The sequence below is a fragment of the Bacillus rossius genome, chromosome 1, assembly GCF_032445375.1.
Source record: "Bacillus rossius redtenbacheri isolate Brsri chromosome 1, Brsri_v3, whole genome shotgun sequence".
NCBI classification, from domain to species: Eukaryota; Metazoa; Arthropoda; class Insecta; order Phasmatodea; family Bacillidae; genus Bacillus; species Bacillus rossius.
In genome coordinates this window covers 328861436-328886602 of record NC_086330.1, presented here as the reverse complement: position 1 = coordinate 328886602, position 25167 = coordinate 328861436, and the positions used below count along the sequence as shown (strand labels likewise).

Below are 25167 nucleotides of genomic sequence, written 5' to 3'. Positions count from 1 at the left end.
TCTCATGTGATAGAATTTCAGGTAACTAAGGTGGAAAATTCTCCACCAATATTGGGGCTGTTAGCCATACAACAGTTAGGCATTTTGCAAAGAGTTGAAACAGTCGTTTCACAAACAAACACAAGGGCTCCTGCACACTTGATGACAAGGTACAAGAGTGTTTTTGAGGGATTAGGAGACATAGATGTGGCACCATATACATTTGTGTTGAAGCCAGAGAGTTGTGTACCAGTAGCCACATTCCAAAGGATACCATTTTCCTTGCATGACAAACTACGGGAAGAATTAGATAGAATGATAGCCCTTAAGGTGGTTGAAAAGGTCACAGAGCCAACAGAATGGTTGAACCCTATAGTAGTAGTTCGCAAACCCAGCGGGGAGATTAGGGTGTGTCTGGACCCACAACCTTTAAATGCAGCAATCCTGAGGGATCATTATAGGTTACCTACTTTAGAAGAGGTCACAGTGAAAATGAAAGGGGCTCAGTATTTTAGTACGCTCGATGCAAATAAGGGATTTTGGCAAATTAAATTGTCTGAGGAAAGTGCGAAGTTGACAACTTTTGAGTCCCCGTCCCATGGGCGTCTTAGGTTCACACGGTTGCCTTATGGGTTGTCGTGTGCACCAGAGATTTTTCACAGGGTATTCAGTTCCTTGTTCGCTGATCTAGAAGGGGTAGAGATTTACGTTGACGATATTATTGTATTTGGCAAAGACAAGGTTGAACATGATGACAGGTTAGATAAAGTCCTACAGAGGGCTGCGGCAAAGCATGTGACTTTTAACAGGGACAAATGTAGATTTGGCTTAACTGAAGTAAAATACATTGGCCATATCATTAGTAAGGATGGACTCAAAGTTGATTCTGATAAGGTACAGGCCATACAGGAGTTGCCTGAACCCAAAAACAGCGTTGAACTACAGAGGGTTTTGGGCATGATTAATTATTTAGGAAAATTCATCCCAAACTTGTCAGAGCACACAGCAGGGTTGAGGGAACTGTGTAAACAAGGAGTTGTGTGGCAGTGGACAAACAACCATAGTGAGTCATTCCTGAAGTTGAAGGCAATGTTAGGGGCCACACCAGTACTGCAATACTTTGATCCACACGAGGCCGTTGTAGTTTCAGTCGATGCATCAAAGAAAGGGCTGGGAGCTGTTTTGATGCAAGCAAAAGGGCCAGTTGCATTTGCGTCCAAAATACTTACACAAACACAACAAAACTATGCCCAAATTGAGAAGGAACTTTTGGCTATAGTGTATGGGTGTGAGCGTTTCCACCAGTATATTTATGGACGTAAGGTTGTCGTGGAAACAGACCATAAGCCCTTAGAGGCCATATTTAGTAAACCACTAGATAAGTGTCCCTTACGACTCCAGCGAATGCGTATCAAACTGCAAAACTATGACCTAACTTTAAAGTACAGACCGGGGAAGGAATTAATTGTAGCTGACACGTTGTCAAGGGCAAGTGGTCCCGATGAGGGTTTTAAGCTACATGAGCAGGAGATAGCAGCTCAACAGGGACTAGTCATTCACCACTTACAGGCATCACAGGATATGGTCTTAAAGCTTGAAAAGGAAACTAGTAGTGATGTTACATTGGGACTGCTTAGAGAAATTATCTTGAAGGGGTGGCCTCTACACAACAAGCAAGTTCCACATGCTGTAAAACCATTCTGGACATACAGGGAGGAATTAACAATACACGGGGAGTAGGGGAGTTGATATATAAAGGCACAAAGGTTGTTGTTCCACAATCCATGAGACAAGAAATTCTAGATAGAATTCATTATAATCATATGGGAATACAGAAATGCAAGTTGAGGGCACGGGAATGTGTTTTTTGGCCAGGGATGTCGAAAGACATTGAAACTCTGGTGAACAACTGTGATGCGTGCAGATCAGTTCAAAATCTTAATGGTAGAGAGCCACACATGAACAAAGAAATCCCTGATAGACCATGGCAAGCAGTAATGTTGGTAAAATGTTGTAAATAGATTTAAGTGCCAGAAAATAAACATTAGCATATTGTGTCCATGCAATACTATATGTTCTGTTGTGTATTGAAACTTGTAAGGTGGCCATGAGGCACTATATGTTTTGTTGAGTATTGAAACATCCTTATGTATCGTGCAAGCACTATGTGTTTACAGTTGGTGCAAAAAAAATGTAGTTTTAAAAGCTTTGTAAGAAGGGGAGATGTTGTGTATCAATACATTGGTGTAGTGTGAGACCAGCACCAGCCAGTTATAACATCTATGAGCGGATGCTCAGTAAATAAAAGGTTGGCAACATGGCGACACAACAGCTTGTTCGTTGGTTATTTATTGGATCCTAAATCCCTGCACATCGCAGTCATAACACATGTATCTTCAGATAGCTAAGCACAATAAGGTCAACATATTTTGACGTGGGTTTATAACTAATAAAAATGACATGCTCAAGTAAATTTTTCAACCTCTTTGGTTAAGCCCCACTGATACTTATTCCCTTTCCCTACTTTCCCTTCCATTCCCTGATACATTTATGCTCCTCGCTCCTCACTCCCGTACTGACAGTTTGTGAGATGCTTGACTTGCACCGTAATTCGTAAGGTTCAAAGGGAATGACATAAACCAAAAAATAATAAATAAAAGAATGTTCATGCCATAGTACTGGTTATAGAATTAAATTTGTTCAACAGTTATGTTCACGGAGGGTAAACCTGCTGTATAATAAAATATCATTTGTGTAGGATTACTATGAAAAACCTCATGGTTAATACTGTATTTAATATTGTGTGTTGCAGGTGTTCCAGGTATGTATCATTGTATGGTCGTGGCAGATACTTTAAATGTGACCACATTGTATGAATGTATGTATGAAAAACATTTCATGATCTATCCATAGACAATGAAGTATGCATCTAATGGTGAGAAATCATCATATTTGTAAAATTATTCCTGTCTGTGTAAAACATGATGTTAAGTTTAAATTATTTTTGTAGTCCACAAATATATTTTGAATGAAAATTTGGGTTAAAATTATCAACAAAAACATTCAAATTCTATTCCTTCCTCATTTAAGTTTCTGGGTTGTTAATGCACCCAAAACTTATCATTAAATAATACCATTCCTGTATAACAAGGCATGTTCAAAATTAAAGATACAAACATGTACTGTATTTATTTTTGCAAACAGTTCAATTAGACAGCTCATCATGGTAAACTTGCCAAAAACTTAATACATAGTATAGTTTTTCACTAGATGCCCAATTCAGTGTCAGCTTATTACATTAAATGTTTTCAAAGGAAAGCATATGCCATTTTGGATACTGTGATAATATTGGTATTTTGTAATGAATGTAATTGAATAAATATTTATAACTTTTTTTTGCATATAATATTAAAATGACTGCTGACTGTTGGTTCATCACCTTGGATGCTCTCATGAGTGTGACTTGTATACTGCAGTATTACAAAAAATAAATAATTATAATTGAACTAACATTGCACTCTGGGGCACATTAAAAAAAATGAACCTCAAGAAAAAATCAAACATAATTTTTTTGTTTTATTTTCATTATGGAATACAGTTCAAAATGCAAGATTTTTTTTTTTAGAAAATTGATGGCCCAGTGATAAGATAATGGACTTGCAGTCAAGAGGCCCCGGGTTAGAATCCTAGTTCGGGCAACATGATTTCGGTTTGTCATGTTTTCCTGATATATTTTCAGGCAAATGCTGGGGTGGTTCCTTTATAGGCCATTGCCATTTCCCTAGTTTCCTTGAACTGTATTGTTGAGTTTATGCATCTATAATGATCTTGCTGTTGACAGGAGATGAAGCCTGAAGGAAATGTTTAAAAAAAATTATAACTGCAAATACACACACCTACAAGACAAGAATATAATTACAGTTAAAATTGAGGTTCTCATAGGAATGTGGTTATGTATCTTGCGACTCTCTGAACTGACCAGACCAGGCCAGCTGTGATTTATGACCTCGTTCTGGTATGATTCAGTTTACGAGCAAAGAGCAATGAGTAGAGACAAGATTTTATGGTTTTATTTTTAATCCAATTTCATTTTTATAACAGAAGATTTAATTGTTATTGTTTTTATTTTTGTAAATACTGTTTTGTAATACTTACTGCACCATATAGCCTACTTGTATGCTGCATTTTTATGATCAAATAATTTGTGATAAATGGGTCTGAAAGAGATACGTTCAGAATAATAAAAATCAATTGGCGATTATTCGGGGTTTAAAAGTAATTCAATAAGAGATATTCAATAAAAAATTAAATTAATTTTTTTGGATCTATGACATTCCAGAAATTTCAATTTCAAACATTAAAAGATTACTTTTTTTGTGATTTGAATTAAGTTTTGTTAAATGCTGTTTAAATACATGATATAACTTGCATTTCGGTGTTATTGTGATGGTGTATGAACTTGCATTTACGCAGTTACATGGGGTATTGACATGCTTTTACCTATGTGTTATTTCAGTTTGATCACAATTCACCATATAATCGTGTCCCTACCAATGAGTAAAGGCCTGCTATAATCTTGAAGGTGCCTCGGTCCAACGCTTTCGTGTAAAAATAAAAATATTTTCAGCAAGAAATTCTATCCAACTTTTTCATTTGTTAGTTGGTAACCATTTTTTAACTGAACCGGTTTCTATTATGGTATTTGCTTGAGCACAGTAGGTGCAACACAGCACAAAATTTACATTGGAAAATATTTTTTCCTGGACTTGCATCATTTTCTATTAATTAGCAATGTCTTAGCTTAATCAGTTAAATTACATTAATTTATTTTAACCTATAAGCCAGTCCATTAGTAGCTGTTTTAAATACCAAGAGAAGGATGGTCAAAAAAAGTGTAATATTTAACTAATAAAACCACCTTGCAACATGCACAATGTTTGTGTTTCCAGCAAGAGTGCGAGTATGACAGTGTGGAAGTCCACAGCAAGATGAGTGACAACATCATTAGGAAGCACGGGATATACTGTGGCTCCCGCCTCCCGCCACTCATCACTTCCGAAGGGAATGCTTTGAGAGTCGAGTTCACTTCCGACAACTCTGTACAGAAGTCTGGATTTGCTGCTGTTTTCTTTACAGGTCAGAGAATTCCTTTTCTGTGCAATTGTTTATAACCCTGTGACACAGTGTTGCAGTTACAATTTTACAAGAGGCATAGACAGTAGTTATTCTATGTTGCAAAACACTGGATGGCACTAGATTAACTTTAGTTTAATTCCTTTAATTTAAAATGTACAACTGTGTGTGTGTTTGATAATACATGTTGCAAATCTTGCTTGGATATTAGAATTTTCATTATATTTTCATTTAGCTGTAGCTCAAACAAACTTAATTAGTTTTTTATGTTCATTTACATTTCATTATTTAAGTAATGTTAAAGTCACATCTGATTGACTCTTATTTATTAATTGTCAGTATGTCTAGCCATAATTCATGTGTGTCTATTATCCTAGTTACCTATTTGAAGAGTTTATCATTTTGAAAAAATGAAATGAAGGCAAAATCATTAAATAAAACAATAACACATAAATTACATAATATTTTTAAGAAACTTTTAATAAGCTTCTCTCCATTGATAAGGTTGTTGGTGGCCACGATCACAATCGCTTACATGTCACGCTTATGCAGGGCAGCAGCGTACGCAGAATTTCATTCTGGTGGTGGGTAGGGGGGGGGGGGGGGGGGGAGAGAGTAAAACCACTTTGCCTGCTGTTTGCTTTCAGTTTCTTTCCTTTTATCAATGAAAATTATAATTTTTTATTTTTTATTTTTTGGATTTCAGGTTGGGGGAGATATATGTTCTTTTATCCCCCTCCCTTGCGTAAGCCCAGATGCAGGATTCCAGCAGACAGGAAAATTTTGGTAAACTGGGAAAACTCAGGGAATTGATTAAAGTGCTGACTTCAAAACCTGAAAAACACAGGGAAATTGACAAAATGTTAATTAGGTACCGAACTAAATTAGTAATTTTTTAATAGCAGTGTGTTTCTTTAACATCTTAAAACCAATCTGTACTTTAATAGCAAATTCAAGCCTACATGAAAACCCATCTCATCATAATTAATCAAACATTAACAAAAAATGAATGAATCAACTGTGTATTGATTCATTGATTTGAAGCACAATCAAATGTCAATACTTATTCACTTGGTCATAAGCAATAATGTATTGTTTCAAAGTTTGATAAAATATAGTGGTTTTAAATTAAAACTGACAGTGTTGGTCGCATGGCATTAATGGAAACGATAACAGTGCATATTGTGTATTGTGGTGGAAAAGCTTTTATGGTCAATTTGACATGTTAATGTGTGGTCAGAATGTGTTTCAATACATATTTTTAGTGTAATTTGTAATATATTTATATTATCTTGTAAAATTGATTAATGAGACAGGGAAGACATGGAAAAGGGCAAACTCAAGAAACTGCATAGAGTAAGAGCATGGGAACTCTGTCATGTGGTGAGGGTTGTTGGTTTTCTCCCATCACCCTGGGGTATAGTTCAAATCAATGAGTTCCGAGTTGGGTATCCTGGTGGCTGGGAGCTCACTATAACATGAAAGGTTCTGTTGCCTCAAGCCTCTGTAGGTAACTGTGCAACATTCAACACTACGAAACAGACAATCCTTGGATTGGTTACTGCTTCAATATTTTTTTATGGTGTGATGTGGCACTGTGGTATGTCATTAGACTCTTATTCCAGACCACCTGGGCTAGGATCCCTGTTCGGACATCTCCAGATTTTGGTTTCCCAAGATTTCCCGAAATCACTCTGGGCAAATGCTGGGACAGTTCCGTACTGTAAGCCATGGCAAATTACTTTTTCGTGTTTCCTTGATCTGAGTTGTCAGAGTTTGTTCGTCATTAATGATGTCACTTGTCTAAACGTTATACCTAAGTTTTTAAAAACATGATCTTCTTGACACACTACAGGGGTGGTGCCAAGAAGACTTTTCAGGAGGGACTATTGTACATATAAAGGATGCAGTTGCAAAACATTAAATTAAATAAGTCGGAAACAGGCTTGGAACATTTACAGAAATACTGAAAATAAATAGTTTCATGCAACTTGATGAAATAAAAGTCAAAAATGTGAATTTAAGTATTCATGCTTACATAAATACACTCTACAAAATAAAATTTGCGCTCGGGAGGGGCTATTGCCCCTAGCGCCCCTCCTCTGGAGCCGTGCTTGCTTCACCAGAGAACTGGCACAGCAGTGTGAGGGTCATGTTGCAGACATGGACGAGTGCGCCACCAACAACGGGGGCTGCCAGCACGAGTGCCGCAACACCATCGGCTCATACGCCTGCTCGTGCCACAACGGCTTCACGCTGCATGACAACCAGCATGACTGCAAGGAGGGGGGCTGCAAGTTCGAAGTGGCTGCCCCGTCGGGAACGGTCTCCAGCCCCAACTACCCGGACTACTACCCTAGCCGCAAGGACTGCGTGTGGCACTTCACCACCACGCCGGGCCACCGCATCAAGCTGGTTTGTTCCATGGGGTTTTCTGGTCGCACTGTCATGCGTAGAAGCTAGTGATGTGTCCATTATACTTTTTATCCGGTTCTCAGTTTTAGGTTAGTCACACAATTTCAAATCACTCCAAAGATGCAGTATATCATAATAAATGAGGTGTTTGTTTAATTTGACTTATCAGCACCCCACTTTACCATAATCCGACAACAAACAAGTCACCTGGCCCCTAGGTAGCACAGTTGTTTCACGTCTCACTAGATGGCTGGTGGATCTCTGTACTGAAATACTTTGGTGCATCAATATCTAGTAGTCTAATACAAATTAAAAACTTTTTCGTTGGGTCAGTATTTAATTTTCTTGAGGGAAATGTAAATATTTGTTCATGAGAGATTAAGTAAATAAAAAATGTAAAATAAAAACTAATACTGCAATAGCAATACAACAAAACATTTGCAAGTATTGGCAACACATGAAAACGTCATCATCTGTCTGGTGGACAACGGGATAAACCCTGGAAGTATAGAAATAGCAGAGACTTTCACACAAAACAATTTACATGGTAGCCATCATGGTTTTCACTCGTAAAAAAAAAAAAATATTTTACATGGATATTCATCATAACACAAAGAAGACCCGGTCACTGAACACGGAACATCCCGCCCACCTAAAATAACTATTTTACACTTGCATACCTAACATAATTAATTCATTGCTATTAGTTATATACTGTGTCCAATGACATTGAATAAAATTTAACTGTGGGATGCTTCCATTTCGTTGTCCACTCTTGTCATACCATCTTGACCAAGGTACTCTTCAACCACCCTGGCTAAACACCATTTCAGAGGTGGTGAGTTATCCTAGTGGACAAGAACAAAATCTTCTATGGCTAAGTTTTTGTTCAGGAGAATCCAAAATGCACATTGCTGAAGATAGTGTAAATACTACTTCTGTCACCGGTTCCAGAAATGTAGACCAATTGCTTGGACCATTCTAGCATGTGAGATGCTCCAAGTTTTCATGGGTTAGGTTATCTACTGGGCAGGCAAGCGGTGGTCTGCCAACTAAGGTGTTAATGCGCTGAGATCAGAAGGTCTGGTGACAGTGGCCTTGGGTTTAGAACTCCTTCAACACTTGATGTGACAGTTGCAAACTCTTCATATGTTAACTCCTGGAGTCCAATCACTTTTTGGAGAATGTTTTTGCACACTTAATAGTTGTCACCCAAATTCCACCTTGATGGGGGGCAGCAGGAGGGTTGATGTGAAAGTTCAGTCCATTAGCCAATGAAAAACGATTAAATGCCTTCACAATGTAGAGGCGACTTCAGTAGTTTGACACCATTCACTGGAAATGGGCAGCAGCACCCGCAAAATTGGTACTACAGTTGGCACAGAAGTGGGAGCAAAGACCACGATGTGCCACGAATCATGGTATTGCTGCAATGAAGGCGTCGGAAGACCAATCTGAGACTTATCTCCACATGAACAGCCTTTGTTGAGAAACGTTGAAATGACAAAGGTATGCCTTCTGAGTTGAGGATTTTCACAGTTTACTGGTGTTGATAGTAAAAAAACCCAGTAAAATCAACTCCATTGTGAAGAAACACCGGCTTGGGGGTAACATGAGGTGCCGGAAGATTGCCCATCAACTGAGGTGTAATTTTTGGCTTACACCAAGAACATGGCACACACTTTGACACACATGACCGTGTTACCCGTCGACTGCACAGAATCCAAAACTGACCGGACAGCATGGCTTGCAGCAGTTGAGGGCCTGCATGTGAGTATACAATATGATAATAATTAATTAATAACTTAGTAACATGGTTATTCTGTGGCAGAATGAGAGAATGATTTTCAGAAACAGAAAGGTTTGAATCTGCAAGACGTCTGCTTACCCTGTGTAATCCATCTGGCCCAAGAAAATGGGCAGGTGCTGTATATGAGGTGAACATTGTTTCTTAACTTGCAGAGAGTCTATTTCCATGGGTAATGCTGCCCACTGAACAACATAGCTAGTACTTTGAATGGAAGCATGCAACTCACTTATTGCAAGTGTCCTTACTTTCTGTCCTTTCTTAGAATTGTGAGGAAATCTCATCCATGTAATCACGTGTACAAGCTTCAACTCAAGATGAGAAGTTTTCTAAAATGCTCTTCAGGGTCTGTTCTTGTATAGTAACCAGAGCAGTCTTGTTGGAATGTCAGAAGTCAGAAAGTGTTTCTAAGTATGTATCAACAACAGGGGCGTAGCCAGGGGGGGGTTTTAGGGGTTCGAACCCCCCCCTTAGCACCAAATCTTTAATTAATTTCTTATTCATCACTCAAACAAAATTTCATATTAAAATTAATAAAATTTTTACCATTACAATATTTAAATTTAAGTACCGAAAACTGCTAAAATAGCACTATTTTACACCTTAAAATCCAAATTTTCCCGGGGGAGGACCCCCGGACCCCCCGCTTTAATACGGTGGGAAGGGGGGGGGCATGCTTCTTAACACCCCCCATACGCTAATCCTGGCTACGCCACTGATCAACAACAGGTTGTATCTGCCAACTAGTGTATTGGTGAGATAATCACTGGGGATCCGTCCATCAGATGTGATCAGGAACCAGTTGGTGAGGCCATAACTCTCTTGAGGCACAGTCAGCAGGATTATCTGATGAGCTATCATATTTCCAAACATCAGGAGAAGTCCACTACTGGATTGGAGACACTTGGTGGCTACATATGTTTTCAAGAGATAACGTGTTACCATACAATCAGACCATGCATGTATCAAACACGTTTCCATAGTCTGGAAAATGAAGTTGTTGACGTGGTGTAAGTCTTCCCAACAGACGGGCTCCACACAGCTGAAGATGTCGAAGAGAGACATATTTAAGAGTGCCACTTTCGTCTTAGCCATGACTAATCTAACTGCCTCTAACTGGTTGGGCAATATATGTAAGTAATTCACCTTATCAAATGCATCTGAAAAATAATGAATTTGAACATCAATGGGTTGACCACAGGCATATGGTTAAGGAATTGTCACTAAGTTTATGGTCCCTATCTCGTTCTATATGCTACCATGGATCTAGAAATGATTGAGAAGTGGTTCATTCCAGCCAAAGTTATGTAATCAGAGTGACTGAAGTAGTATTTTGGCTCACATTATCACAGAAGCCAACCAACCTAGGGTATTTAAATAGAGTTAATGTTTGGCCGGGAGCTTTTATGTCAGACTTCCCAACACCTCAAGCCGGTACTGAAGCAGGTTAGTGTTGGTACAGTATAGAGCAGACTTACATTTTAGGCAGACACAAAATTAATGTGAAAAATTTCTGGGCCTGTTAGTTTAACTTACTAACACAGTGTATTAGAGCATAAGCTGCCTTCCATCAAACCTGCTGGCATAAATGTTGGAAATTCAATAAGTACTTTATAAATAATCTTCACTGTAATTAAAATGTATGAAATAAAATTTTTACATAGCATACATTTTATTTTCAGTAACTTATTTAAACTAGTATTACACACAAGTATATTAAAGATATATGATATAATTAAAATTTAGCTAAACTTTGTGTTAAATAATATCTTCCATAATAGAAACTCCTAGTATTGCACATGATTAGGGGCAAGGAAATTGTATGTATCGCAAAATAACACCTAAATTAACCTCAGTTAGTGGTGAAACAGCGAAGTTGTTTGTTATCACGAAATAAAACTAAAATTCATCTGCAAAGCCCATGTTAACAATATTAAATATCATCAAATACAAAAAAATGCAAATTAAAAGTTATCACGGTGTACACATCTAATTTTATTTCCAGCTTACAAAAAAAGTCTCCTGTGTATAATTTTTTGCCATGTTTTCGCTGCAATATTTGAAGATGCACCATAAAATGTGTTTATCATGGAAAAAAAATACTAGGTATTTTTCTCGTTAAGTTAAAAAAAAATTTAATGTTCAGTTTAAACAATGTTTTAAAAAACTGTTTAAACAAGAAGATTGATGATCATAGTGAAACTATCACCACGTTATTTTCATTCTGAAACCTAGTCTACCATCAGCTGAATAATTTTCAACTATCAACATTCTCAGAGTCATTCAAAAACAATCAATATCTTCTCCCACCATAGATATATACTCAAAAGATACATGGGTGCTGCGTAGTTACCTTTTCAGAGCGTACCCATCGATTTACTGCATGTAGTATTGTACTAATGTTTATCTATGGTTTTACTGCGACACCTTTATTTTCAAGCCACATGAGCACCAAAAATTTTTGGGGTTATTATTTGTTTAAGTGAGAGTTTTTTTGTACTTATATTTAACTCAGTATGTGAAGTTCTTATACATCAGTATTTTATTTTCAAAACTTGAAACCACACAAAATTTAATAATAGTAAAATAAAACCGAAATGTCTAATCATAAAAACTAAATGTAATAAGAAATTTAACGATTTTTACGGACCTCTACACATGATCGTTGACTTTCTTTTCCTTTTTCTGCTGAAAATAGGATATTTTATACATAATTTTATCTATAATATATTGTGTATACATATTTAACTTATTTATATTTAATATTTATCTATGCACTGAGAATATTTCTTGTTTGTGTGTGAAGGTGTTCAATGAGTTTGAGATGGAGCCCCACCAGGAGTGTGCGTACGATCACATTGTCATCTATGACGGAGATTCGCCGGACGCGCACACGCTGGGACGTTTCTGCGGCTCCAAGATTCCACACCCCATCCTCGCGTCCGGCAACCAGATGTACATGGTCTTCAAGAGTGATGCATCTGTACAGAGGAAGGGGTTCTTTGCGAGTCACACAACAGGTGACGTACTGCAGTCAACCCAAAAACGTTTATTAGTCTTTAGTAAATGGTGTTATAGACTAATTTTTTTTTTCAACTTTGCTGTCTTAAAACAAAATTAATAATTTATTTTTATGGATAGTTTGTGACAAAAAAATTATTATGGTAACAAAAATTTTACATGAGACTACAAAATAAAATATTGTTTATGTTTCATGTCCTTTCGGAGGATATATCCTGATATCTTGCCATCGGGTTACACTCTGTTTACTTAGGAAGTATTTTGTGTGAAGTACGTAATAATGATACATACACGATATAGACCTACAATAAGAAAATAGAAGGATACGTTTTGACGATACACATTTAAGTTGATCAGATTGGTGCAAAATATTTTTTAAAGAATTGGGTAAGCTTGGAGGTGACTAAAATTTTAGAAATATAAATATCCTAGCATGCACTGCTACCACGCTGCAACTGTGAAACAAAGTCAACACATTCACATAATTGTTATGAGTTTGCAAGTATGCAAAATATTTTTAAATTCTATTCTAAGTTGGACATTCAACTCAACTTAAAAAAATTGTAATTTTTTTTTTATTATTCTTTACTAATTTTTAATAACATACAGAAGTTAAGATTTATTAGCGCTCACAGATGCCAGTAACAACCCTATAAATTCTCAATGTTCGTGTGATTCTCTATTTGAAAGTTATGTCACTGAGATCAATAATATTTAACATTTAGATCACTAATGTCTAGAAATAACACAATGATATACTTCTTCCCAGAGATTGATGGGTACAAAATGAATGCATGAATCTTGTCTAAACATCTCTTTAAAATGGAGCTCATTAGAAACTGAGAGAGAGGTGATAAGAAAATGGAGCAATGACGGAATGAATGGGCCAGGAATATGGGAGTACCCCAAGAAAACCCACAGACTGGCTGCAATGTACACCACTTTTTCCTCTGGCAACAATTCCGAGTTTGACTCCGCCAGGAATCGAGCCCGGATTGCACTAGTGGGAGTTAAGTAATGTAGCCTCCCAACTTTCCTGAACCCTGTGACTAAAACCACATTTTTATCGACTGGAAATTTCCTATGTTGATTACGTGCCACGGTAGTATTCATTATTAAGCCTCCCAAGTAGTTGACAGCTCATCATAGAACTGTACAATGTTGAAGTTGGAAATTATATTCTGTCTTTCATGATCACATTGAAGCTTTTACTCAATAACAATCTGGTTCAGTTCCATGGCTTGCTTACCTCAACTTTTTACTTACATCTTTAATTGCCCATAGTATGTACTTCCTTTTCCTTGTTAATTTTGAAGTTAATACGTCTTTCCCAGATTCATCCATTAAAATATGAGAGTAATAATATTATTAAACAATTACAAAAAATTAAACAATACATTATTAATTTTAATAAGCCTATAACACCAGCTGCTCAGAATACGTAAAAAAAAAAAAAAAAAAAATAATGATACCAACCAGGGGCATACGCAAAGTGGAATAGGGTATGTCTCAGATATATATATATATATATATATATATACACACACACACACACACACACACACACACACACACTAGCTGCCCGACCCGGCTTCGCACGGCTATACTAATGGAAAAAGAATTATGCCACATCTCCCATTTACAGTAATGGTAAATAATAAAAAATTCCATGAAAATTTATTACAATGCTGTATAATGTACCGATGGTTTCCCGACTCGTGCACGCAACATAAAACTGATGTACCCGTACTTCGCTACGGCAGTCTACAGGCAGATCACTCTTGCGCCGCTCATAATACATGCCCCTCGTTGTGGGTACGCCACTGCCGCGCGATGCCTGTTGCCATGGAGACGCAGAAGGCATGAACAATGCAAAATACTGTTCTCATGCAGACAAAGTACCCACTGTTGCCTGGTTTTAACCACCCATGGGATCTAATTTTCGGAAAATGTCATCCTGCGTAACATAAGGAACATTACTGTGAAGTTTCAAGTCTGTAAAATATATATACTTGAAAAAAAAGGGCAATTTTTGATATTTAAAGTACTTGCAAAATTTCAACGGTGATGAGGACTGCACTAACAATGAAATAGCCGTTGCCATAGAGACGAATGAAGCATCAACAAAGCAACAGCCGTTACCATGGTGATTTCCTACCAAAAACTGGAAATTAAAAAAAAATTTAGGGGTGGACTACCCCTAACATTTAGGGGGATGAAAAATAGATGTTGGCCGATTCTCATAGATACCGGATAAGCACAAAAAATTTCGTCAAAATCGGTCAAGCCGTTTCGGAGGAGTATGGCAACGAAAACTGTGACACGAGAATTTTTTTTATATATATATATATATATATATAGAGAGAGAGAGAGAGAGAGAGAGAGAGAGAGAGAGAGAGAGAGAGAGAGAGAGAGAGAGAGAGAGACAGAGAGACACAGAGAGACACATCCCTTCTGGAATTATAAAAAAATCTATAATAATCTATCATTCCCACAAAATAAGGAAAGAATTTTCATGAAAATAGTAGGCAAAGTGGTTCTATTTCCCGAAAATAAAATTTTGCTTACACTCCTGACACTAACATAACATATAGCTTTATAATAGTTTTACAAAAATGTTTAAATACAATATTCACATTAAGAAAAACATAGTACGTCTGGTAGTTGAATGAATTTTGAGTGTGTTTAAAATGTTGGAAATGTATTTTTAGTAGCTGAATTAATGTTAGACACAATATAATGTAGTTACGAGATAGGTTACATTCGCAGAACAACAAACAAAGCAGGGTAAACCACATATTCCGGACTCTCATCCTTTTTTTCCATTGCTACCTTGATACCCTCATCTTTCTGCCAATGTACAGTTTTTTCTAAACATGGCTGCCATTCTGTTTTCCAATTTGTAAACCCATCCTTACATTCTACATGCATTAACACAATTTAATATCTGTTTAGTTCATTTTTTTGATGAAAGTAGATCCTCATCTTTCTTCCCTTGTACTCCTCAATTGTTAACCAAACTTTAATCAATATTATTTTTGTTCTAAAGAGTGCCAAACAGATATTTTGAAAGTACTCAAAAAAATTTTTTAGCCTTCTAATAGCATTTGCTCTGTAATTTTGTGTACTGTTATGTGGGTGTGGGTGTGAGTCGACCGTACCCGAGCGCGAGAGTCACTGTTGCGAGTGGTTGTCGCAGCTTGCGGAGGCCACCTGAAGGCAGGCTCGCGCGTGAAGCACCTCTACTCCCACTCCAAGTACGGGGACCACAACTACGAGAACAGGGCGGACTGCGACTGGTCCATAGAGGCCCCGCCCGGCCGCTCCGTGCACCTCACCTTCCTCACCTTCGAGGTGGAGGACGAGCAGGACTGCAACTACGACTACGTGGAGGTGTACTCGGGCCTGGACGCCAGCGGGCCCTCCTACGGTCGCTTCTGCGGCAACTCGGTGCGTGCCGTTCTGAAAGCTTTATGGTCTTACTCTTAGACAAATTATGTTGTCAAACATTGAGGATAAAACTGTTATCGTTTTCATCCTTACGAATTGTCTAAACTTGTTGCAGTCAGGGGTGAAATTCTGTAGGATTTCCAGTGGATGCCCGTGAAATTAATTTTTTTCTTTATTTATTTATTTATTTTTATTTATTAAAGTTGTGAGATGACTACCAACAGCGATGAGCCGGGGTGGTAGCCACCATACATAAAAACAAACAAGCACAAAAAAATGACAATTAACAAATACAAAACAAAAAGAATTAGAATATTGACACAGACGAAGGACACATCATCTGAAGTTATACCTAGTGTAAATAATTTGAAACATAAAGTAAAAGATAATACAAACAGTAATGATTTTTCTGGCGAAACAGCCCCTCGGGATTTACACCCTTGATTTTTCCATTATTGTGCATGAATATATCAATTATAATATTATAATATTAATCAGATTGTGGCAAATTACATTTTCTTTTTCTGTTAATGAAGGGGTTTTTAAGCGATAACTTTTTATACTTTCTTTGCATTTCCAGTATAATTTGTTATAACCATATGTGAGAAACCAACCAGATTAATGTTTATGAATTCTAAACTATTTTAAAAATTTATAAAAGGATTTAAAAATTGAATTCTACAGTCAGTGGATAGAATTAGGTAATTCAGGTGATATACATTGTATTTTTTGGTTTGCCCTGCATATTCGTGTTATGCGGTGTATGGAATGTACTTCCATTTTGATGTAATTTTCATTTTGCCTCTATATCTATGTGTGTTGGTATTTACAGTATATTTATTTGTTTGGTACTTAGAATGAATGAATTGGAACAAGATTATATGGTGAATTGCGATAAAACCAAATAACACCAGAAAGCTTGTCAAAACACCGCTTAACACCAAAATGCACGTTCATACACCATCATGATAACATCGAAATACAAGTTATATCTTGGTTTTAAACAGCATTTAACAAGACTTAATTCAAAACACAAAAAAAAAAAGTTTTTTTTTTTTTTTAAATCAAGAAATGTCATTATTTCGGGACAAAAATTGTATCAAAGTGCATAGATTAAAAAAATTAATTAAAAATGTTTTATTTACCATTTCTTATTGAATCACTTTTAAACCACAAATGCTTGTGAATTTATTTTTTTTCTGAACGTATCTGTTTCAGACCAATTTATTACAAATTATTTTAATGTAAAAATGCAACACAATTTTGGTGGAGTAAGTATTAAAAAACAGTTTTTATAAAAATAAAAACAACACCGAAATCTTAACCCTTTAACTGCTATATACTGGATGGTTTTGCAAACCCCTCAGTGCTGGAGTATTTAAAGCAAAAATGTGAAAATAACAAAAATTTAAAATTTTTTAATTAAACTAGTTAGTTGCTATATTTCTGTTCTATTTTTTAATATTCTCTTCTTAAAACAAGTTTGCACTTTATTTACACTATCCTAAAATTTATTATTTGTTTTTACAAATCAATAGATTTTCAGAGTGTGATAATCACTGAAACATGGCACAACACAAAGTGCCACTCTGCACAAATCACACATGTAATGAGATTCTCGTCTCTTCTTGTGTTTTCTTTTAGTTTTGCTGCAGACATGACAGTGCCTCGTAGGATTTTTCTTCTTCTCTGTAGCTAGAACAAGGGATGGAAAATGTCTCTGTGTGAGGCGCAATGGTGTGTCAGAACTGGAAGGTAGTCTGTGGCTCTTTGGAGATGTTTTGTCTCTTGATATTTTTCCAACAATTGCTGTACCACACGCAACTTAAAATCAGCTAATTGAACATGTTTTCCAGTTTTTGTCATGTACAAAGCATGTGAATTCAGGATAATCATGTTGACTAAATGAAAAAAATTTTCTTGTACCACTTCACAGTTTTTTTCACACATGCTAATGAACTGAGTAACATATCAGTTTAATCCACTGCTCCCATATTCACGTTGTAATCATTCACACAAGACGGCTTTACAATTTGTTTGCCTGTCTTGTGATGAGCTTTTCCAGTTGCTGCCATACTGTCATCATGCATTGTTGTAAGCATGTAGACATCACGTCTGTCATGCCACTTTAGTGCTGTCAGTGTGTCTGTGTGTTTGGCTACAGTTTCCCCCTTGGCCAGTTTTTTGGACAGATCTGGCATTCCTTTTCTATTTTTACGTACAGTGCCGCATGCATTTGTTTTGTTTGCATGCAAAAAATCAAATAATAGCGGACTTGTGTACCAATTGTCAACAAAGAGAGAGTGGACTTTATTGAGATATGGCGACATGAGTTTATTTACAATAGCTCCCGATATGCCAAAATTCTGTGGATCAACTACATTTGTTTGAGCTCCACAGTAAATAATGAAATCCAGAATGTAACCAGTCTCAACATCACACAAAACAAAAAATTTTATACCAATATGATGGCGTTTTGTTTTTATGTACTTGAACAACACAAGCCTTTCATCAATGCATAAGTTTTGAAACGGTACGAAATTTTCAGCAAAACATTTCTTCAATAGATAAACCACAGGCCTTATTTTTTTTTTTTAGTGTGTCATTTTCTGAAGGCTGTTCATTATCAGAGAAATGAAGCATGCTCAACAATAACAAATATCTGTCTCGTGACATTATTTGTGAAAATATTGGAGCATGCATCAGTGAATCTGTTGACAATATTCTGTAATTGAAAGATGTTTGTTTCTTACCATCAACATTGTCACAGCGACAAAAACATAGATTTCGTTGTTGCTTGTGTCAAGCCATTTTATAAGTCGCGAGTGTGGGCCGAGTTCAGTGTTTTTTACTGTCTATAAATAGAACCGGTTTGTTTCCGAAACAACTGTATTTACAAAATCGTTAGTGAGAAACAACTCAAAAAACTCAATCTGTGGATTCTGAGGTGACACTACCTGTGATGCCAGCAGTACTCATATTGAAATCATGAACTAAATGGTTAGCACCACCTTGACGCCACACGTAAGAAGTTTTGACTTTCTTTACACATGAATTTACATTTTCTACACTTTCGTTATCACTATCGCATGTTTCACCTTCAAACTCGCTTACTTCACTTTCCAAACTTTAAAGATCCGATCCTAGCTCATTGAAGTAATTTATAACTTTATTAGGCTGCAAAATATCCGCACGTCTTTTTGTTGCCATGATGTACTGTCACCACTACAGTCAGAGCTGGGCAAAATACTTTGAAAATGTATTTGAAATACAAATTACAAAATACCTGTGTACATTTATTAAAAATACAGTTACAAAATACTCAAAATAAAATGTACTTTAGATACAAAATACAAAATAGTATTTTAAAATACAGATGAAATTACAAAATACATGCAACATTTTTATGAGCAACGAAGGACGAATTCCCTTTAAGACAAACCAATCTCTCAAACATTGTGTCACTCAAGCTGTGGCGTTTATGGTTGTGTATTATACCTGAAAATTAGAGATGTACGAACCTGCAAATTTTTAAGTCGAGTCGAGTCGAATTATACAATAATTAGTTCGAGTCGATTCGAGTCGAGTTTGTAGATCATAAATTCAAGTCGAGTCGATTCGAGTCTGAATTTTTATTTGAATCTTTGACACTTAAGTCGAGCTTGAATATTTGCACTTTACTGCTAAGAGTCCTTAGACTGGCCCACGTAATCAAATATATTTAAAATACAAGTATTAATACAAATAATTCATTTAGAATAAATTCTTAACTGATATAATACAATTCAATAATTGAGGTATAGAGCATAGAAAAAAGTATTTTCTGAATTTTTAAATTTTATTTAACAAATATTGCCCAACTATGAAAATTAAAAAATTTGATATCTCCTAAAGTATTTGGAATTTCTTATATCTGCCGGCTTTAATGAAAAGAATTTAAAGAGCATATAATTAAAGTATTTTTGGAATTTTTAAATTTTATTTAACAAATATCGCCCAACTATGAAAATTAAAAAATTCGATATCTCATAAAGTATTTGGAATTTCTTATATCTGCCGGCTTTAATGAAAAGAGGAATTTAAAGAGCATATAATTAAAGTATTTTCAGTTTTTAACATTTTTTTTCGCAAATACCGCTCAACTACATATTTACCTTATTTTGGGCCGAACGAGTTAGCTGCGGCGTGCAGCATTCACGAGTCAATAAAAAAATGAATATAATTTAGGCTTGTTGGCGCGAAGTTTAGGTTACGTTTCACACAATCATTAGAACATTTTTGAAAACTTTCACTTATGGGAAGTGTAAGGCCGTGCTACAATTAACGCAACATTACAATAAACGTTCCCATAACAAATATAATACATTTAAAGATTATTGCTATAACACTAACGCCGTTACGTTGCCGGCCAATCGCAAGCTGGCACTTCCAACCAATCCATGCTTTTGTGGTTACACTTTATAAAATACTTTATACTTCATAATTAATTTTAACTTGCCACTTAACTTGGATAGCAAACAATTATACAAAATGCAATCTCGCCGAACGTAATTGTGTAAACAAACACGGAAAAAAAATTCATGTTCGCCAACCTACACTACCTAAAATTAGTGGAGCAAAGTTTTTTTTTTTTAACTGCCATTTCGTGATTGGTGGCGTATCAGTCGCAAACATGTGCTCTGTAACACAAATATAACGCTACCGTTAATTTATTATTGTAACGTTGCGGCGATTGTAGCACGGATTTACTAAAAAAAAGTAATATTTGGGCCGATATTATGATTATAAAATTTAATTCGTGTTTTGTTTATTAAAAATGTGTTCGTCTTTGCTATGTGGTCACACCTGTTAAGTTGGCAATATGTAAAACTAAAATATAAATAATATGGCCGATTGTCGTCATTGTTTGTAAGTACGTGTTTCGGTCTTACGTACGTATTTTTAGTGTCTGCCGAAGTCATGTAAGGAGATATTAAGAATTGTAATTCAATTTTATTATATTTTATCATCGAGTTTTACCCAATTTCCTTTCGAGTTTCGCCCCGTCGAGTAAAACAAACTCGAATGCCGAGCCGAGCCGAGCTGATGCTACTCGCTCGACTCGACTCGAATTTTCGAGTCTCGGCCCATCACTACTGAAAATGAAAACAACCTTTCAACAGGACCACTACAGGTTAAACTTGTATTATATCGTAAGAAAAGCTTTCGCACCACTGGATAACCATCTAGCATACTTGTGTGGGTAGCCTTATCTTGTAAGTATTGTAATAACTCAAGTTCAATTTTGTTTGTTTGTGCAACACTTGATGCATTATTTGTATTGACATTGAATGCAAACCAATCATCTTCTGCTGGTGTGTAACTGTTCTTCTTGTCATCTCTCAGTGGGTTTATGTCCTTTGCAGCCACTGTTAGAACCTCTTGGATCCGTTTCCTCGTGCTTTGATTAGTTGCAGTTGCAGATAACCAACGCAATTTGAAGTATGGATGTGCACATGTTGCAATAATGGCTTCATTTATCTCTGAAGTTAATTCAAAATATTTCTCAAATCTTTTCAAAACTGATGTCTTCATAGCTTGCAAAAGAGGTGCACCAAATCTGGAATTTTGGAGTTCTAGTTCTTCAAACTTTTTAACTAATGTAAAAAGCGTTGGTAGTAATTGGTCATAATAGCAGCCATCTCCCTGTAGGTGGTCAAGAGCAGCAGCAAGAGGGCTAAATATGTCTATATACTCTCTTAGATATTCAAGCTCAGTTTCTTTAATGGTGCATTTCAATTTTAGTGATTCAAAAACTTCTGGTAATTTTTCTTGAAATTGTATAATCTGGCAGATAGAATAGTACATAGAATTCCATCTGGTAACACAAGGATAACTAAGTTTATGTCCTAGGATAGAAAATATTATTTCAGCCGATTTTGGTCGGTCTGAGTCATTCCATAAAGTAGAACACTTGGCCAGTGTTGGGTGACGAATCCTCGAAATTGATGGATTGCTTTCAATGACCTTATTGATATCTGTTGTTGCAACGAGATTTAGTGTATGAGATGCGCATCTCAAATGTTGAGGAAGAATCAGTGGATGTTTAGATGTCATAAGACTGACATCGACATAAATGAACATTAACTCAGCTTAATGAACATACGTGATAAGACAGCAATTTGTAAAATCTGTGATACCGTTTCTGTTCAACTAATATGTACCTTTACAATGATATCAATCACTAGTGCCAGATTGCAAATAAATAGCCAATCCTAATTTCCAAAATTAAAATATCTAGCAAATAAATGAGATATTTTATAAATGCAAGTATGCAATGTATTTTGTATTTTATAAAATACAAAATACAGTAAATACACTTCAAAAGTATTTTCGATACAAAATATAAAATACTGAAACATAACTTTCTACTGATACAAAATACAAAATACCCAAAAGTATCGAAAATATGTATTTCAAATACTTGTATTTTCAATACTGCCCAGCTCTGACTACAGTCTATCTGTCACTACTAGTCACAATAATTTTGCCGCTCAGCGGGCGGAATGCCACCAAAGTTACTTGTAGTGCCCTCTATTAGTAAAAAAGTGAACAGACAATAGCACTAGTGTATACTTTTTTCACGTTTACCAGACAGCCGCACGAGGAACGATTTTAGCGCGCAGGCTAGCTGCGTACATACGGTTGGCAAGAAATGTGTATTTTAAATTATATTTTGAGAAAGTGCTAACCAAATAATTGTGGAATCGAGAAGTATATGTTTAGCTTTTAGCTTTACGTATACGGCTCCTACGATAAAAGAAACGAAAGCATGTTACGTGTTAATCTACAGTTGATGCAGCATCACAATGATCGCGTCCGAGTTATCTCGATCATCGCATTGGTTTGCATGTTAAAGTACATCGAGTTAACTCGATCATAGCAGTTAAAGGGTTAAAAACGAAATTGGACTAACCATAAAATCTTGTCTTTATGAATGAACCAACAGCTTGAAATAAAAGTACTTGCTTGTCCTTTGAATTAAATTTTAAACATTTTTTACAATCACCATTGATACGCCATAATTAAACCAAACTGAAAAACCATTCGTGAAGCAAAAAAAAAAAACATACTGGCAACCTTTGATAATAATCACACCAAAATATAAAGCTGATGTGTAACACATACTTTCAACATGAATTAAATGTAGCTTGACATCTCATTGCAATAGCCAGCGAAGATTATCCCGGGAGGGTGACAATGGTCACCCTGGGCCGATGGTGATGCCTGGGGTCAAATTTTGAGTTAAAAGTCCAAAAACCTATTTTAAAAAGGTTAAGTTTCGGCCTGGTCCCGACCAACAGGTGTGAAATTAGCTATTTGTACAATCTCACTTCATATTTGTGAGCTGCCGACGGCATGGCTGCTCGTAGCGACGATCGAGCACCAACTAACTGAAGAACGAAGTTATCTTCCCTTACAAAGGTGAAAACAAAGGGGAGGCAACCCTGATTCAACTGACCAATCACAAAGCAAAACCAGGTACATGATCATGTTGGGAATAATACTGGAAAAACACTTTTCTCGTGCAGTCGGGAAAGACACAGCATGCCACCTAAAGGTGCGTTCTGATTGGCACTAGACATCTGTGAATTGTGATTTTTCAGTTCGAATCGAATTCGAATTTCAAAAAAATTCACGAGTTTCGAATTTTTTTCAAATCGAATTTGAGAATATAAAAAGAAAATTGAAAAAAAAAAAGAATTAAAAAAAGCGGGAAAGTGAAAATAAAGGGAAGACCATAAAAAGTATCAGTTTACCTTATTTAGCATGTTTGACTTTCAAGAATAAAAATATTAATAAAAATATCACAGCATAAGGAAGTTGTACAAAAAAAAATAACAAATTTACCGTTTTTATCACTTAAGCATCGCACATTTTATTCTAAAATGAAGTTTGAATATTAGGGGTGAGACCGTGGGTGCTACTATTATGCAAAAAAAAAAAAACACTTGTAAAGTAATCCATAAAAACAAAACCTGTTAATGGAAAGTATGTTTATTCAAAAAATAAAAAATAGACTTTGCGAGAGCACGCCAAATAATTTAAATTATAGAGTGATGCAATAAAACCATTTTATTCAACGTAAAAAAAAAAGATACCCGTAACAAGAACGTGATTTGTAACTATACGCATAACGATCGTTCCTGACAGAGCGCGCGCGTGCATACAGTCTGCGAGCTATCGATATCGATCTTCGACTACGTGCGCGCACTCTGTACGGGAATACAGGAATCAACACAACCAAACTGGCGCTGCTTACGTTTTATAAGCGGTATAAAGCGACTCCCGAGACGTTAAAGATGAAGTTTATAACTTTTAAAAACGTCTTTAAAACACGATTTACACATCAGATTTCTTGTAATAGGATTAATTAAGTTAGTATGCAGTTTTATCAGAACGAACGGCGTAAACTGCGTAATGCAATAGGCGCGTGCATGCAGTCTGCGAGCTATGGATATCGATCTTCGATTACGTGCGCGCACTCTATACGGGAATATAGGAATCAACACAACCAAACTGGCGCTGCTTACGTTTTATAAGCGGTATAAAGCGACTCTCGAGACGTTAAAGATGAAGTTTATAACTTTTAAAAACGTCTTTAAAACACGACTTACACATCAGATTACTTTGTAATATGATTAATTAAGTTAGTATGCAGTTTTATCAGAACGAACGGCGTAAACTGCGTAAAGCAATAGGCGCGTTGTAAACAACGGAAATTTATTGCATTACATTAAATGAGGTTAAAACGGGCCGAAATAAAATGGTTCAAATAACGGGAAAACGTAAATAACGGTAACGTAAATAAGGGGTTTCGCTGTATAATTTTTGTAAGTGAAACATGTAATCGTCTATTTACATTAATTTAAAACATTGGATGTCTTATATCAGTGTATCCGGGCCAGATTTTGCAAGTTGAATCATTGTAAAATGAATTCGATTCGAATTGACGAATCGAATATCAAAAAATTCGAACTCGAATTCGGAAATTTCGAATATTCGCAGAACCCTAATTGGCACCCAGCAAAATTTCTAGGCCATTGCTGCACAGTCGTGCCCTTACATGATAGGTTTTTCCAACAACGCACTACCTTAAAGCGTGGAAAATAACTTACTGGTAACAGTATATCGCGCCCATGTCTTCCTTTCTTCTTAAAACTTCTAGAACATTACAATCTTACTGCCAAGAGGATGCTTTAAAATTGAAAAAATGTAATAATAGACATATTAATTTGAACTGACCAATCAAATTAGAGTGAAAAAATAATAAAAAACACTACATTCAGCTTTGTGTGAAATCCAACCCATATTAAGAATTA

At 36.0% G+C, this 25167-nt stretch overlaps 1 protein-coding gene across 2 annotated transcripts in view; it reads left to right on the top strand.

Annotated features, from left to right (window-relative positions):
• Nucleotides 1-25167, top strand: part of LOC134528017 (protein tolkin-like) — a 255428-nt gene that overhangs the window by 210906 nt on the left and 19355 nt on the right. For both annotated transcript variants that reach the window (XM_063361181.1, XM_063361182.1), the window contains 4 exons: nucleotides 4929-5115; nucleotides 7274-7527; nucleotides 12141-12354; nucleotides 15555-15805. In XM_063361181.1, the coding sequence (XP_063217251.1) occupies nucleotides 4929-5115; nucleotides 7274-7527; nucleotides 12141-12354; nucleotides 15555-15805 (906 nt within the window). The remainder of the gene's footprint in view (nucleotides 1-4928; nucleotides 5116-7273; nucleotides 7528-12140; nucleotides 12355-15554; nucleotides 15806-25167) is intronic.